The sequence below is a fragment of the Kogia breviceps genome, chromosome 8 (genome assembly GCF_026419965.1).
Source record: "Kogia breviceps isolate mKogBre1 chromosome 8, mKogBre1 haplotype 1, whole genome shotgun sequence".
Taxonomy (NCBI): domain Eukaryota; kingdom Metazoa; phylum Chordata; class Mammalia; order Artiodactyla; family Physeteridae; genus Kogia; species Kogia breviceps.
Window position 1 is genome coordinate 24,317,894 of NC_081317.1, and position 15,323 is coordinate 24,333,216.

At 47.0% G+C, this 15,323-nt stretch overlaps 3 protein-coding genes across 3 annotated transcripts in view; 2 read left to right on the top strand and 1 right to left on the bottom strand.

The window, feature by feature from the left end:
• Positions 1 to 15,323, top strand: part of LOC131761437 (elongator complex protein 1-like) — a 447,559-nt gene that overhangs the window by 101,921 nt on the left and 330,315 nt on the right. The gene's annotated exons all lie outside the window — the stretch shown is intronic.
• On the bottom strand, positions 6,491 to 7,813 carry ACTL7A (actin like 7A). Its single transcript, XM_059072254.2, has one exon. It carries the CDS (start codon positions 7,811 to 7,813, stop codon positions 6,491 to 6,493), a length of 1,323 nt encoding a protein of 440 aa, XP_058928237.1.
• Positions 13,528 to 14,781, top strand: ACTL7B (actin like 7B). Its single transcript, XM_059072255.2, has one exon. The coding sequence runs from the start codon at positions 13,528 to 13,530 to the stop codon at positions 14,779 to 14,781; it is 1,254 nt and encodes a 417-aa protein (XP_058928238.1).

A 15,323-nucleotide genomic window follows, 5' to 3' on the forward strand; every position in this document is an offset into this window, starting at 1 on the left:
TATGTAAAATGACAATCATGTTTTTAAAACATTTTATCTTGAGCATTTTTCTCACATTTTAAAATATTCTTGTAAAATAATTTTTCATGTCTGTATGGGTTATATATATAGGTGTACCCTGAATAATACTGAGAAAGAACGTCTCTCTATGTACATATTTTCTCATGTCTCTACTCCCTGTATATGATTTCTACTTAAGTAAGAGACTCCATAAATCTAACTGAAAGAGGGCCTGCGAATTTTATCTAATGGTGACAAATTTCCCCCAACCATCGCCCACCTCTTACAGTTATTTATTTATGTTTTAAGTAGGGACATTTTTATTGATTGGTGTGTTTTTAGAAATTTTTATTATAAGTATTTTCTGTCCATTAACTTTACTTACTGAATACACGCCAGCACTTTTTTTTACTCTTATAATTGAGGTAAATTTGACATACAGTGAAATGTACAGCCCTTTTGTGCATAGTTTGGTGAAATTTAATACATGCATATGGCCTCATAAGCACCACAACTACCACCCCCTCCCATTTGAAATACAGAACATTCTTCCACTTTGAATCACTCAGTGGGCAATTTTTTCTTCAACCCTCCCACATGCCTAAAGTTGAAGTGGAATTCCTCTTCTTGGTGCAGGGCCTCCAGGCTGTGTTTGCTCTGACTGGGAGGTTGTTAGGGTCACAGAAACATTAACTCTGGTTCTGATGGTCATGTTGTAGGTACAAAGCCCCGTCGCCTAGCTTAGAGTTACTGTCTCAGCTCCCACCAACATGAAAGAGTGTGTCTGTCACATTTTCTCTTTCCTTTCAGGTGCTTAGCTTTTTATACCACCAAATATCAACAAAAGAACCCAGTGGAAACTGAGCCTTCTAGAGTGACTCTGACCCCAGTTAGGAGGGCTCTGGCAGAGAAGGCTGTTTTCCTTCCACTCCTCACTCCTCGAGGCCTGGCTGCTGGGAACTGGGGAGAGTAAGACCATCTACCTTAGCATTACAGAGAGCTGCTCTGTGCAGCAGACCTCAGCAGACACCAATTCTGTTTTCTTTTGCATATAATCTTAATCGTTAGCAAGGCTTTAAGCTTTAACCCATATAGCATCATTTTGTAAAAATTACTGTTCTTCTACTTAGTGCTGATTGAGAGCATATTTCTGGTATTTATGGTAATCAGGACATTGGGTTTCATTCCCAGTTACAGGTCGGAATCATATTGGGACCATAGACACATCACAGAATTGATTTGTGCCTCAGTTAATTGGGACTGTTTCGTGGCTGCTACCTCAAAAGTGTGAAGAAAAGTAAAATAATGTTTTCGAATTGTTTTATGTTCCTTGAGGAAAGCCTTATGTATAAACAACTAATGGCTATTAGTGCCCCCAACATTTGGTCAAATTTAATCATTTAAATGACTTCACCTTGAACTAAAGCAAAATGAAAAGCGAAATCTATCCTTTGATATTCTAAGCTTTCCTATGCTGACAGCGGTTATTTTGTAATATCTTACCAGGTCATGTGCTTCCAGTTATAACTGGTTTGAGCCTCCTATCACTACAGTGTCCATAAGGACTTTTTTTTTTTTTTTTTTTTTTTTCTGTACGCGGGCCTCTCACTGTTGTGGCCTCTCCCCTTGCGGAGCACAGGCTCTGGACACGCAGGCTCAGCGGCCATGGCTCACGGGCCCAGCTGCTCTGCGGCATGTGGGATCTTCTCGGACCGGGGCACGAACCCGCGACGCCTGCATCGGCAGGCGGACTCACAACCACTGCGCCACCAGGGAAGCCCGTAAAGACTATTTTTATTGCCTGTGGATGTTCTGCTAGAGTTAGTGGTGTTAGAGCTGGAACAGATTAGAATTTCTGAAACAGTGTTGCGTACATTTGGGATGGTGAGCAGTGTGCATCGTAGGCGTGAACAGCAGTAAGTTACTCCTTTTTCTCCAAATGTTGCTTCTTTTAACATAATGTTTTTGTCAGTATCTAGGTCGTTTCATTTATTTTTCTTTATGGTGCTTAACTGACCTCTGTCTTTTAGTTACTTTCTTTGGAAGAAATGAGAATGTTATCTCTTTTTGGTGAGTCTAGAAAAAGCTCAGTTTGTTGTGACAACAGTTTTGTGGCTGACGCTGGGGTAAGGTTAACAATCTCTTTCGTGCTTTTAATACCAGAAGCAGACCTTTATTACTCTACGTAAACTAACAGGAAGTCAGAGTATAGGTATATCCAGAATTGTGTAACTAAGGAAGCCTTTCCCTAATATAGCAAAATGTAAATTATAGAATCTAGGTGTGTTCACTGTATAATTCAACTTTTCTGTGTGTCTGAAAATTTTCTCAAAATAATAGAAAAAGAAGAAGATCTATAATTAAGTGCCCAACATTGAAAGGCTGCAAGTGCCTTGTGACTACTCTTTGGTGTGGATTAATGAACATGGTAACTTATACGACATTTTAATATGTTATAGTGCTCTTGCTATGGATAATAGTAAAGGGGGCTTCCCTGGTGGCGCAGTGGTTGAGAGTCCGCCTGCCGATGCAGGGGACACGGGTTCGTGCCCTGGTCCGGGACGATCCCACATGCCGTGGAGCGGCTGGGCCCGTGAGCCATGGCCGCTGAGCCTGCGCGTCCAGAGCCTGTGCTCCGCAATGGGAGAGGCCACGGCAGTGAGAGGCCCGCGTACCACAAAAAAAAAAAAAAAAAAAAAAAAATAGTAAAGGGACTCTCTCTATCCTCTGAGCAAGATGGACTTTTATTCATTTGGAGAAGTAGCAGGTGGGAGCAGAACTTCCAAATTGAAGGCAAAGTCAAGGTCGAATTTATGGGGGAAAATGCTATGTAAAGGCAAAGGAGAAACTCCTGGGAGTGATGAATGCTTAATTTGGGGGAAAGATTCTGTCAACTTCTAGAGAAGAGTATAAAATTCTTCCCCCAAATTTGGGATCTTCCCAAATTCATGTTGCAGGAAGCTAAAAGCCTCAGTTATTTAGTTTGTTCCATGGAATCAGCTTTGTTCAGATGCTCCAGACATCAAGAGGAAACTTGCAGAGGATTGTCTCCTGTAATCAAAGTGTATTTTATATTTAGACGTTTTAAAAAACTGAGGCAGGAGCTAATGTTTTTATTATGCCTTTATGAATATAGCTTGGTGTTATTTCTTAGCACTGCTGCATATTTTAAAATAAATTTATTTTTCACATGTATCAACATATATACACACATATATTTATGTTGTATATACATACATGTGCACACATCTGAGGGATTTTTCATAGCCGTAAATGAAGAGAATGTTTTTAAAAATAAATAAAACTGACGATTCTTAGTAATTTAAGGTGACTACAAGTTTGGGAAGCAAAATTAGCTGTTTTTTCCTCCTCCCGTGCTGGCCCATAACCTTCTTTGCTTCACTAGAAGCACCACCTGGACAAGTCCTTGGGAGTCTTTGGCTGTCCTTCCTTGTCTGTCATATTTAGTAGCAACTGAGTTGAAGATGAACATCTTAGAAGCTAGGTAACCATAAATGTCTGAGATCTTTAGACAAGCCAAAGTTAATATGGTGATGTTTGTCAACCCTGAAGGCCTGCTCTTGATTCCTATTTTCTCTGTGCTCCCTAAGCCCTTGCCTATGCTTCATGCTTACACTAGGCTGTTCCACCTTTACTCTTACTAGCTTTGAAGTCCCAGGAACTTCAAGACCAACAGATGTCCTCTTGGTATACAGAAAGAACAAAGTCATCGGTACACTCATCTTAGTGTCCTTGAACAAAGTCATTGAATCTCACTGAATCTTGCTTTTCTACAACCTTGTGTGCCCACTGGGCTAACCTGGGTTTCTCAGTCTCAGCACTGTTGATATTTTGGGTTTCGTCATTCTTTGTTGTCCTGTGCCTATAGGATGTATAGCAGTATCTCTGGCCTCTACACATTTGTTGCCAGTGCTGTGTACCCTCTACTCCTGTTATGATAATCACCAATATCTTTAGACATTGCCAAATGTCCCTTGGGGTTCAAAATTGTCCTCAGTTGAGAACCATTGGGCTGAGATGACGTCCAAATGCTTACTAAAAACTATTCATCTTTTTTTTAATGTGTGAGGAAGATTCTTTTTTCCTGCAAGTGTGATTTATATGGATCAAGTGAGAGAATCCGTAAAAGTGCTTTGAATGAGATTACACAGTTGTTTAGCCTTATATTGGTATTTTACATTTTAAAATGCAGTATAGCATTTGGTCCTAGGATGGCCTGGGAGTTCCCATTCTCCAGAACCATGTCCCATGCCTCCCCTTCATCAAGACCCTCACCTTTTGGGGGGTAATCGACTGGGGGTTCATAGATCCCTTAAGGGATCCAAGATAGAGTATTTCTGTAATCCTATGTATTTTATTTGATGCAGTTAAAAATATTATTCTATTATTCTGAGGGGTCCATAGGCTTTACCACCCTTCCAAAGAGGTCCAAAGGTTAAGAATTAACAAAACTTCAACCTGCCCATCAAGTGAATGTTCATAGAGTGTTGACAGTAGTGGTTTGGGCAGAAACTGAGGTGAACAAGGCATACCTCTCTCAAGTCAATGCACCCAACTCCTAGCTGATTCCCTGATCCTCCAGGGTAAGGCTTAGTCCTTGCTGACTAAGCCCTTCTGTGGCTATTTCTGCTTCTCTACTGTAGCTTGCTGGTGCCAGCCAGCTGTGCTTACTTACCAGGCCTCCAGGGTGGGGCATTTAGGTCTTTCAAGGCTGTGTAGGCAAACCTGGAGGCTATGAAGGTGGTTCTGTAGGGCTTCTCCCTGGGAATGGTAGAGATGCCATCCCTCTCCTATGAGTGATTGAATGTGTGTGTCTTTGGGTGTACGTGTGGCTCTGGATCATAGTAGGGCATTTGGGCTCCTTTATAAGAGGTAGAATTCTACAAGATAATACTAGCTAACAACGCTTACGATCACCTCCTGGAGGCCACACACTGGTATTCAGATGTTTACCTCTGATATTTACGTCAGCTGTGTGAGGTAGGCATTTGAATTCAATTTTACAGGTGAACAGACTCAGGTCACACAGCTAGTTGGTAGCAAAACAGTTTCAAATTGCAGAATCTAAAGGCCATGTTCTTTCCACTATTTTATGCTGCCTGCCAGTGTTGGAGACACAGAGAATGTACTGAGGACTGTTCTAAAAAAACTGAAGATCCAATTATAAACTGCCCCACAGGAATACCGCAGAACATGCTGGGCTCTGGAAGGGCTTCCCGGACCATGAGGATCTTTACATTCCTTCAGTTCCTTAGTTGGGTTAGAGTGACCAGCATGGATCAGCCTCCCACAAACCCACACTGCAGAACTGGCAGCCTTTATCCTGCGCCCATTCCAGACTCCAGTTGTATACCCTGCAGGTTGATGGAGAATCCAGTGTGGTCGGAGATGAGCATCTGCTGCTTCAAGTGTCTGGAGAATGGCTGTGGGTTGCATCCTCATGACCTTAGTGCTGATAACCCAAGATAAATCGGCCCCCAATTTTTTAAAGGGGAAAATCTATATAGCACCTATTCCCTGAAGAGTTTTTCCCTTAAGATACACATATCTTGCTCATAATACACCAGGTTTCAGCAGCCAGTCACCATGATGGCTTGGTAAGAACCGGTATTGAGACATAAATGACTATTGGAACTAAAAGAAAGTACAGTTAAAGCAGGCGTCAGACATCTTCGTCACCTCTTTCCAAGCCTTCAGAGTCACTGATCAAGTGTGAAATGCACTCTGCTGCTTTGTAGGAGACTGAACCATTACAGCATACTTCCTGTTGGTGTTTATTGAAAGGGATCTTCTTATATGCCACAACAGCATTTACTCTATCGAATCTATCTTTATCCCACTCCCCCTTCCAAGCAGAGTTTAACAATACTGTAGTACCTAAAGTGGGGAATATACAAAATAAGGGACAGAATAATTTTAGAGGTAGTTTCTCCGCCACATACTTAAGCAATCAACCTATAAAGCATGTCTTTTTGGTCCATAATCATTGCCCCCTTCTCCCCCCACCCCCCCGCTGTTGTTTTGGCAAATGGGCTTTTTTCTTTTTTTTTCTTTTTTTTTTTTTTTTTTTTTTGCGGTACGCGGGCCTCTCACCGCTGTGGCCTCTCCCGCCGCGGAGCACAGGCTCCAGACGCGCAGGCCCAGCGGCCATGGCTCACGGACCCAGCCGCTCCGCGGCACGTGGGATCTTCCCGGACCGGGGCACGAACCCGCGTCCCCTGCATTGGCAGGCGGACTCCCAACCACTGCGCCACCAGGGAAGCCCGCAAATGGGCTTTTTAAGGCAGATGCTGCATGCATGAAGTTCTCATTGCGTGAGGAAATAGAGGAACACACTGTGGAGGGAAACGTGAGCATGGTTTAATTACTGCAGGAGGGAAACGGCTGGCTCAGCTCTCTCTGTATGGGATGGGTGCTCACCCGGTAAAGCTGATGCATGGCCACCACAGAGACCATGCTTCATCGGAGTTCAGAAGCACCTTCTGTAGAGGAAGAAAGGCCCGTGTTCCTCGTACTCGAAGCGGTGGACCCACAGTGGTTGGAAGCCCTGAAGTGAGGCTAGGATGGAGCCACCCGTCCACACTGCGGTGTCTCTTTCGGGCAACATGTTTACCTGGGGGGTGTCATTAGGACACATGCTGTTCAGCTCCTTCTGCAGACGGGTAGGGAAACCGCGGAGCATAGTCCCCCCGCCACAGAGCAGGATATTCCCCATGAGGTCTCGCTTGAGGGCGATGTCACACTTGTTAAGGCAGGACACTGTCTGGGTGTGGAGGCCCAGCTGCATGGACTGGATCAGAGAAGGCTTGAAGAACATCTCTGAGCAGAGGAACCTTTCCTGGCACAGGTGTATCTCCTGCCCATCCGGCAGGATGTACTGGATCGTATGCCCAGTAGCTGGGACTTTCTTCTCTTCAGTGGGGTCCAGGGCCACAAAGCAGCATTTCTTCTTGATGTCCTCCACAATGCCCAGCTGGTCCTCAGTGAAGTGCTTCCCAGAATTGTTCATCAGACCCATCAGGTAGGTGGTCAGGTCAGAACCCGCATAGTCCAGCCGTCCGGTGATGCTGGGCAAAGGATAGCCCTCGTAGATGGGAACTACGTAGGACACACCGTGGCCGACCTCCACCACCAGGCCGGAGGTCCTTCCGTAGGAGTACATGGACAGGCGGGACTGGTAGGCGATATGCATTGCGGGAGTTTTGAAGGTCTCAAACAGCATTTCAGCGTACTTCTCTCTGTTGGTGTGTGGGCTCAGGGGTGGGTCTGAAACCAAGACCGCGTGCTCCTCTGGGGCAGTCTTCATCTCTTGATGGAAGAGATAGTCCCAGATATCCTGCACTGTATCCCAGTCCACGATGATGCCGTGTCGCAGAGGATTCATTAGCTTGAGACGAACCTCTGGGTTGACGAGCTCGTGCCCCACGAATGTCTCCTTGCGATTGTCCCCGGTTTTGGCCGTCTCCATGTAGGGTTTGCCCACTGTGGATGAGATCACGTGGGTGGGCTTTGGCAGCCCGGCAAAGCCACATTTACAGTAGCCCGTGCCAAGGTCCACGACGACTGCTTTGGTCAACTCTGGCTTGGACTTCTTATTGACCACAGGTGATTTTGTAGGTTCTTCCAGCTCTGAATGGTTACGGCGAACCCACACTGCCCGCTTTGCTGGGCCGTCCTTTAAGGAGGCAGTCTGGAGGACCAGTGTCTGCAGGGAGGCCTGTTCACCCATTCTCTCGGAAGGCCTATCCCCTATGATTGCCGCCTGTGGAGCCCACACACTCTCAAGAGCCATTTTGCTCTCAGAAATTTTCTCAATCCCATTGGCCTCAAGGCCTGAAAGGCTTAAAGCAGAGGGCAACTTGAGAATTTCCCCAGTGATGACATCACTGATTATGACATAATCCAGAGTCCCAGGGCTTTCTAGATACTGAGAACCTTTGTTCTGTGTTAGGGTAGATTTGAAAGCGTTTTTAAAGTGACTTACTTTTTTCTAAATTTTTAAATAAATGTGGTTTATCCAATCAATTAATATTTATTGAGTGCTTGCTATGTGCAAGGCAGGCAGCAGTGAAAAAGAAAGACAAAAATCTCTGCCCTGGTAGAGTTTACATTCTAGTCAGTGGGGATTGGGGAGAGACAGACAATAACCAAAATAAATATATGTTAGAAGATGTTAACGGCAAAAGAGAAAAGCAAAGCAGGGAAAGCTGGGGGGAGGGAGGCTGTGTTCATGTGCCATGTATTCTTCTCCCTGAGATGATGACACTTGAGTGAGGACCCGAAGGAGGTGAGGGAGAGTGCCACGTGTATATCGGGGGGCAGCAGGTGCAGACGACTGTAGGTTAGAGCAGGGTCTGCAAACTGAGGCCTGCAGCCTGTTTTTGTCATAAAGTTTTATTGCTCATTCATTTACATATTGTCTATGTCTGCTTTTACGCTACAACCTCAGAGTTGAGTCATTGCAATAAGTACTGTATGGCCTACAAAGCTGAAAATGAGTATCGACTATCTGGCCCTTTACAGAAAAGATTTGCTGATTCCCAAGTTAGAGGATTCCAAGAAGACCAGTGTGGCTTCAGTGGAGAGAGCAAGGAAAAGTAGAGATGGGAGAAGGGGTCGGGGAGGGAGAGCAGCTCACGTTAGGCCTCATAGGCCATTGCTAGGACTTTGGCTCTAACTCTGTGTGAGGTCAGAAAGCACTAGAGAATTTTGAGCAGAGAGTTGACACCATCTGATTTAGATTTTAGCAGGACCAATGGCTGCTATGGTGAGAATGCCAAGCACTTCTGTCCCACTTATTTCTTAGGGCAACCTGCAGAGGAATTATTTTTGGACACATATTTGCACACATACTCCTCCTTCGTCCAGGTCATTGGGTTGACAATGAAATTAGACCCTACAGTCCCACTGGTGAGAACACTGAGGCTCTTGGGTACATAGCCCACCCAAGGATATCCAGCCAGCAGTGCCAAGTTCTGCTGACTGTGACTTCTTCCCAGGGGTGTCCCTTGATGTGACCCAACATGCGTCTCTGAGGCTGCTTGGCCCCTGTATCATATGCCATCTCTGAAGCTGGACCTGTTGGTGCTGACACCTGCTGCTCTCAAGGTGCCCAGGATCCATCCTTATGTTTTGCAGCACCGTGCTCTTGTTAAAGAGGCAGTCACTACAATGGTGGGCTTTCTCCTTTAAGGAAGTTACTGGGGATGCTCTTTACTCCTTTTGGGGTATGAGAGAAGAAAAGGACCAAGTCCAGTTTCATGAGCCTTGTGACTATGTGATAGGGGCAGCTTCTTGGTTCAATGGGTAGAGGAGGATATGGTATTGAATTTTGAAAGAAGAATAAAAAAGTACTTTTCTCTATGCCTGGCTGCCTGAGAAATAGCTTACTTACCTCTGCTTTTCAAGGGTTTGCATGGCCAACTTGGATTGTTTGACTTTATTTCAAGAGAACTTGTATGGCAACCAAAGGTGTATTTAGTTTAGAATCATCCATTTTCTTTCTCCTCACCTCTTGATTTCTGAGAAATATACAGCTGCTTGGTACATTTTTACTGCCCAGGAGTCCTGTAAGAGCCTCTATTAGTTTCTTATTGAGGCTGTAACAAATTACCACAAATTTAATAGCTTAAAACACAAATTTATTATCCTGCAATTCTGGAGGTTAGAAGCCCACAGTCAGTCTTAGTGGGCTAACATCAAGGTCTCAGCAGGGCCTCGTTCCTTCTGGAGGCTCTAAGGGATAATCCTTTTCCAGCTGCCTACCTTCCTTGGCTTGTGGCCCCTTCCTTCATCTTCAAAGACCTCTCAGACTTCTGCTTCCATTGTCATATCTCCTAATCTGAACTTGACCCTCCTGTCTCCCTCTTCTTAAGATACTTCTGATTACTTTGGGCCCACCTGGATAATTGAGGGTTGTTAATCTCCCCATTGCAAACTTCTTAGCTCACATCTGCAAAGCCCCTTTTACCATGAAAGGTAACATATTCACAGGTTCCAGGAATTCAGATGTGGGTATCTTTGGGGGACCATTATTCACCCTCTGTCACTCGACCTGTGCATCCCACTTCACTAAGACACTCAGAGCGTGACATGCTCTGTTTCACAGGCTCCTCCCCCACTGCCCATGCTTGCTGTCCTTGGCACTTTCTGTCATCATAGGTGGGAGAGGTGCTGTGCTAGCTTAAGGCCAATCGCTCCATCTAGTTTGTAACGTCCATGGGCACAAGGACTCTCAGGGTCTATCCCCACGTCCTTCAGGCTAAAGCCAATGGTCACATTTCACTCCTTTTACTTCACCTCTCAGGATTTTGCATACTTGGATGCTGTCTCCTGATGGAAACCCTTTTCCCCTTAGCCTTCACGTCACCCTTTGTGACCCTTCTCTCTGGGTCAGCACACAGTGGTATCAATGATGGAAGGATATAGAGACTGTTGGCACACTGCACCCAAAACCTCCACTGCCTGGCACCTGCAACCCTGCACACCTGTCACCAGCCATTTAAGGCATATGTGGGCTACTGGGGGTCTCTGGTGAGGTCCCTCTAGGTAGAGACACTCTATGTTGCTCATGCTTTCTTGGGCCGTATTTTCTCATGGGATAACACCTACTTTTGCTCCTCTGGCCCAAGACCAAAAAAACCATGAGATCCTTCTTGAAAGCAACACTGAGGTTCTCCCCTAATGTGGAGAAAGAAAACATGAAAAAATTAGACCAAGAAACACATTTCTCCCTGAGGTGGTATCCCTGCTCCTAGCTTTGTTTTTTGGGACACCACCCACCCTTGACCTTTGGAGGAAAGGTGAACCAGGCCCTGTAATTTTAGCAGCTATGGAGGGAAGAAAGAGAATCTAGTAAGGAAAAGGCCAAAGTACGTTTCTTTTCACCAACACAGATTCCTAGATCCCACCCCCACTTTACTGAATCTGAATGTTTCGAGCCTAAGACTGTTGAGACCTAGGAATCCAACTCTTCAATATGTTGACCTTTGGGAATCTCTGAGTCAAGCTCCCAGCAAAGAAAAGAATTCCTTGTCAAACAGACAGTGAGCCTCATTCCCAAAGCTCAGCCCTCAGTGTGATAACCCCAATACTGAGACTAACCAGTTTCCTTGAGGTGGAAGGGAAAGGAGCTGTCTTCAGAAGGTGGAGATACTCTATTGAGGACTAAATCTAGATCATTTCTCTTTCCCAAGCTCCATAATCCACAGCCTAGTGGCCTCTGGACATCTCTAAGTTAGCACGCCCCAAATGGAACTCATTGCCTTCCCCTGTATAACCGCTCTTGCCCCTGTATCCTCTGTCTATATATGAGGAACCCTACCATCCACCTAGATGCTCAAGCCTGAAACCTGGAGGCAGTGGATAGGGATCAATCTGATGAGGGGATAGAGCACTTTCAAAATCAGGTTCGACCAACATTTTGAGTAGTTTGCCCAAGCTCATACAGATTATAATAACGGAGCTAGATTTGAACTCGGGTCTTCTGAGTCCAGTTCCTTACTCCTCTTTCTATTCTGTACTGTCTTTCCATAAGGAGTGGAAAAAGAGGAGGCTTAGGGGGTCCGTGTGCATTGCCTTTAAATAGCCTAAGTGTTGTCACATGGAAGAATTAGCTTGCCTTGCACAACCTCAAAAGTAGACCCAAGACCAGTTAATGGTTTCTTCAGAGAGGTACAGATGTCAATGCAATGTGAGGAAGAGTTTGTCCCTCAAGCTGTCCATGCCAGATCGAGTGTCTAATCCTCAGGTTCTGTGATTTTGAGATCCCACCAGTGGAACCTGGTGGTGCTCATAACTGAAATCCTTATAAAGTTGGTTTCCCACATAATCCAGTTCCCTAGGGCCATGTACCAAGAAACAATTCAGCAAACAGAAATTCCCATGAGTTCTTTATTGACATTCTTATATGTTCCACAGCAGTATTTCTTATGTCTTAAAAATCCCTCCTTTCTTTCCTATCTATGTCACCTAATCCTTCAACTATTTCTGCCCAGAAAACTTCCTTAGCCCCAGTTGTTTCTCTTCCCCTCTTCCTCCTGTTTCTTTACCAAAGCCCTAATCTGTCTATTTTTTTAGAGGGGGGCCAGTTTGGCACAGAGGACCCTATGGGAACCGAATGAATTTGTTTGTTCTGTATGACAGGCCATCTTTGCTTGGGCAAAGGAAAGGGATTCATCCTTCCCTCTTCCTCACTCCCCGCATCTAATCTTCTAATGTAAATGCAATACTTGAGGCTACAGATGTCACAGGAACCTATGAGAAAGGGTCTCAAATGCTAGACTCGAAGCTTGGATTGAATTGAGGACAGTTGAGAACCAACCAATTAGATTAGATTCGACTTTCTGAATTTCTTTAGAACCTGTCCCTTCCTTTTTCCACACTATCACAGCCCTAGCTTAGGCCACCTTCAAGTCTTACAAAAATTTCTTCAACATCCTCCTTTTAGATCTCATAGTCTCGCCTCTCCATATTACAGCTAAACATGAATCTTTCTAAGATTTTGTCCTGGAAACCAAATCTGACCACTCCCCTGCTTAAAGGCTTCATTGGCTCCCCAGCTGTGGTCAGTTTCATCTAAGCCCTTACCTCTAGAACTTGGGGTCCTCCCTAGTTGCCCCCATGACTGCCGTATCCTGATGTATCTTTCCAAACACCTTAACTACTGGAAGCTCCCCACCATGCCTCCCTCTGAGTGTTTGCTCAGGCTGTGCTCTCTGCTTGGGATGGCTTTCCCTCCTCTTAGCTACCTGACAAATATCCACTTACCTTTCAGTACTCTACATAGGCAGCACCTCTCTGGAGAACTTTCTGACTCCCTCCCTCCTTTGTGCACCTCTGTTCTCCCAGTAGACGTCCACCTGCAAACTCCTCTGCATCTATTGATCTTCTTCCCAACTAGACTGGGCACTGCTTGTGGCAAGGTTTCTATCATCAGGGCCTACACACTCTTCAAGGTGACCTGGTACATTGGATTTGGAGGAACTTGGGTTAAAGTACAAACACTCCAAGAGCTGTTTGCTCTTGGGCAAGTCATTTGCATTCTGAGCCTTGATTTCCTTAGTTCTGCCTACCTCCCAAAATGCTGTGAAGTGCATGTGAGGTGCCTGCTACAGTGTTTGGCTTATGGTAGGGGCTCAAATATTTATCACCCTCTTGGCCAAGAAGCTGAGGAGGAAGAGGTGTTCAGCTAGTGAACGGGGGATTAGGAGTGAGGATATAAGGGGAGGGAGCAGAAACCTCTGAGACCCAAGTGTGGTTGGATTTCTAAAACTGTGCTGGCCACCAGCTCCGTCTGGGAGCAAAGTCGCGTTAGACCGATGGGGGTGGGGCTAATAGGTCAAGGGCCTGCCAAGGCCAAGCCCTCCCTGGGCTGTTGGAATAGACCAGCCCATGGTGACATCACAATCCTGAGGGGTTGCCAAGGCACTGCTGGAGGTGGACCCTCTTATTTCTCCCCACCGAGCTCTAGGATGTGGATGTGAGAAAGGTGAGCAAGGAAGGCAAATGGCGACGGGGAACAGCCCTAGCCCCAAGCCCATGGGCACGGCTCAGGGGAACCCTGGAGAGGCAGGCACACTGCCAGGTCCTGAGGCTGGCATCCAGGACACAAGTTCATCCACTCAGCTGAAGATGAAGCCCAAGAAGGTGCGTAAGATCAAGGCACTCGTCATTGACCTGGGCTCCCAGTACTGTAAGTGTGGCTATGCAGGTGAACCGAGGCCCACCTACTTCATCTCCTCCACTGTGGGCAAGCACTGCTCGGAGGCGGCTGACGCCGGTGACACCCGCAAGGAGACCTACGTGGGCCACGAGCTGCTCAACATGGAGGCGCCTCTGAAGCTGATTAACCCGCTAAAATACGGCATCGTGGTGGACTGGGACTGCGTCCAGAACATCTGGGAGTACCTCTTCCACACAGCCATGAAGATCCTCCCCGAGGAACATGCCGTGCTGGTCTCTGACCCCCCACTCAGCCCCACCAGCAACCGTGAGAAGTATGCAGAGCTCATGTTCGAGACCTTTGGCATCCCTGCCATGCACGTGACCTCCCAGTCGTTGCTGTCCATCTACTCCTATGGCAAGACCTCCGGGCTGGTGGTGGAGAGTGGGCACGGCGTCTCACACGTGGTGCCCATCTCTGAAGGCGACATGCTGCCGGGCCTGACCAGTCATGCCAACTATGCCGGCAGCGACCTCACCAATTATCTGCTGCAGCTGCTCAACAAGGCCGGCCACCAGTTCACGGACGACCACCTGCACATCATCGAGCACATCAAGAAGAAGTGCTGCTACTCGGCACTCAAGCCGGAGGAGGAGCTTGGCCTGTGCCTGGAGGACCTGCGTGTGGACTATGAGCTCCCCGACGGCAAGCTCATCACCATCGGCCAGGAGCGCTTTGCGTGCGCCGAGATGCTCTTCAAGCCCACCTTGGTGGGCAGCAACCAGCCTGGTCTCCCCGAGCTCACGGCTGCCTGCCTGAACCGCTGCCAGGAGGCGGGCTTCAAGGAGGAGATGGCAGCCAACGTGCTGCTGTGTGGCGGCTGCACCATGCTGGACGGCTTCCCAGAGCGCTTCCAGAGGGAGCTGAGCCTCCTCTGCCCCGGGGACAGCCCCGCAGTGGCTGCTGCTCCCGAGAGGAAGACCTCCGTGTGGACCGGCGGCTCCATCCTGGCCTCCCTGCAGGCCTTCCAGCAGCTTTGGGTCAGCAAGGAAGAGTTCGAGGAGTGGGGCGGTGAAGCTATCTACAGCAAGTGCTGAGCAGTGGTGTCCCTAGAGTCCAGGCCCGTGGGCAGGCAGCCACAGGCTACTACTCTATACACATTTACAGAATTTCACATAAAATTTTAAGATGCAATGGCTCTTGTCTGGTCTGGGTTTCTTGCTCTAGTGTGACAGCAGAAAGTGGTGGGGAGTTGGGTTTAGGCATATTAGCACCTTCTGCTCTGCTGGGTCGGGAGCAGCAGGGGGGTGGGGGAGGTTCACTGGTCCTCCCCCTCTGCTCTCCCCATGAGGGCAACATCATCATAGAGCCCAGAATGGGGCTTCCTGCTCTATTAGCTCTTCCAGGTTCAAAATCCAATCCAACAGACACTCGTACTGCTTGCTCACCCATGGACCAAGGGGGAAACAAAGGCTTAGATTAAGGGACTAGCTTGGATCACATAGTTAAATGGTGGGTGAGAGACTCACAACTAGGTGTCTGATTTCCATCTCCTGTTTCTGCCCCTGATGGTCACCTGGCTGTAGCTTTGTCACTGCTTGACTGCCTCACTAACCAACCCTCACTGCCTGCCCCCTTC

Excerpts from the sequence above, each read along its gene's own strand:
- ACTL7A (XM_059072254.2), bottom strand. The coding sequence starts at position 7,813 with ATGGCTCTTGAGAGTGTGTGGGCTCCACAGGCGGCAATCATAGGGGAT.
- ACTL7B (XM_059072255.2), top strand. The coding sequence starts at position 13,528 with ATGGCGACGGGGAACAGCCCTAGCCCCAAGCCCATGGGCACGGCTCAG.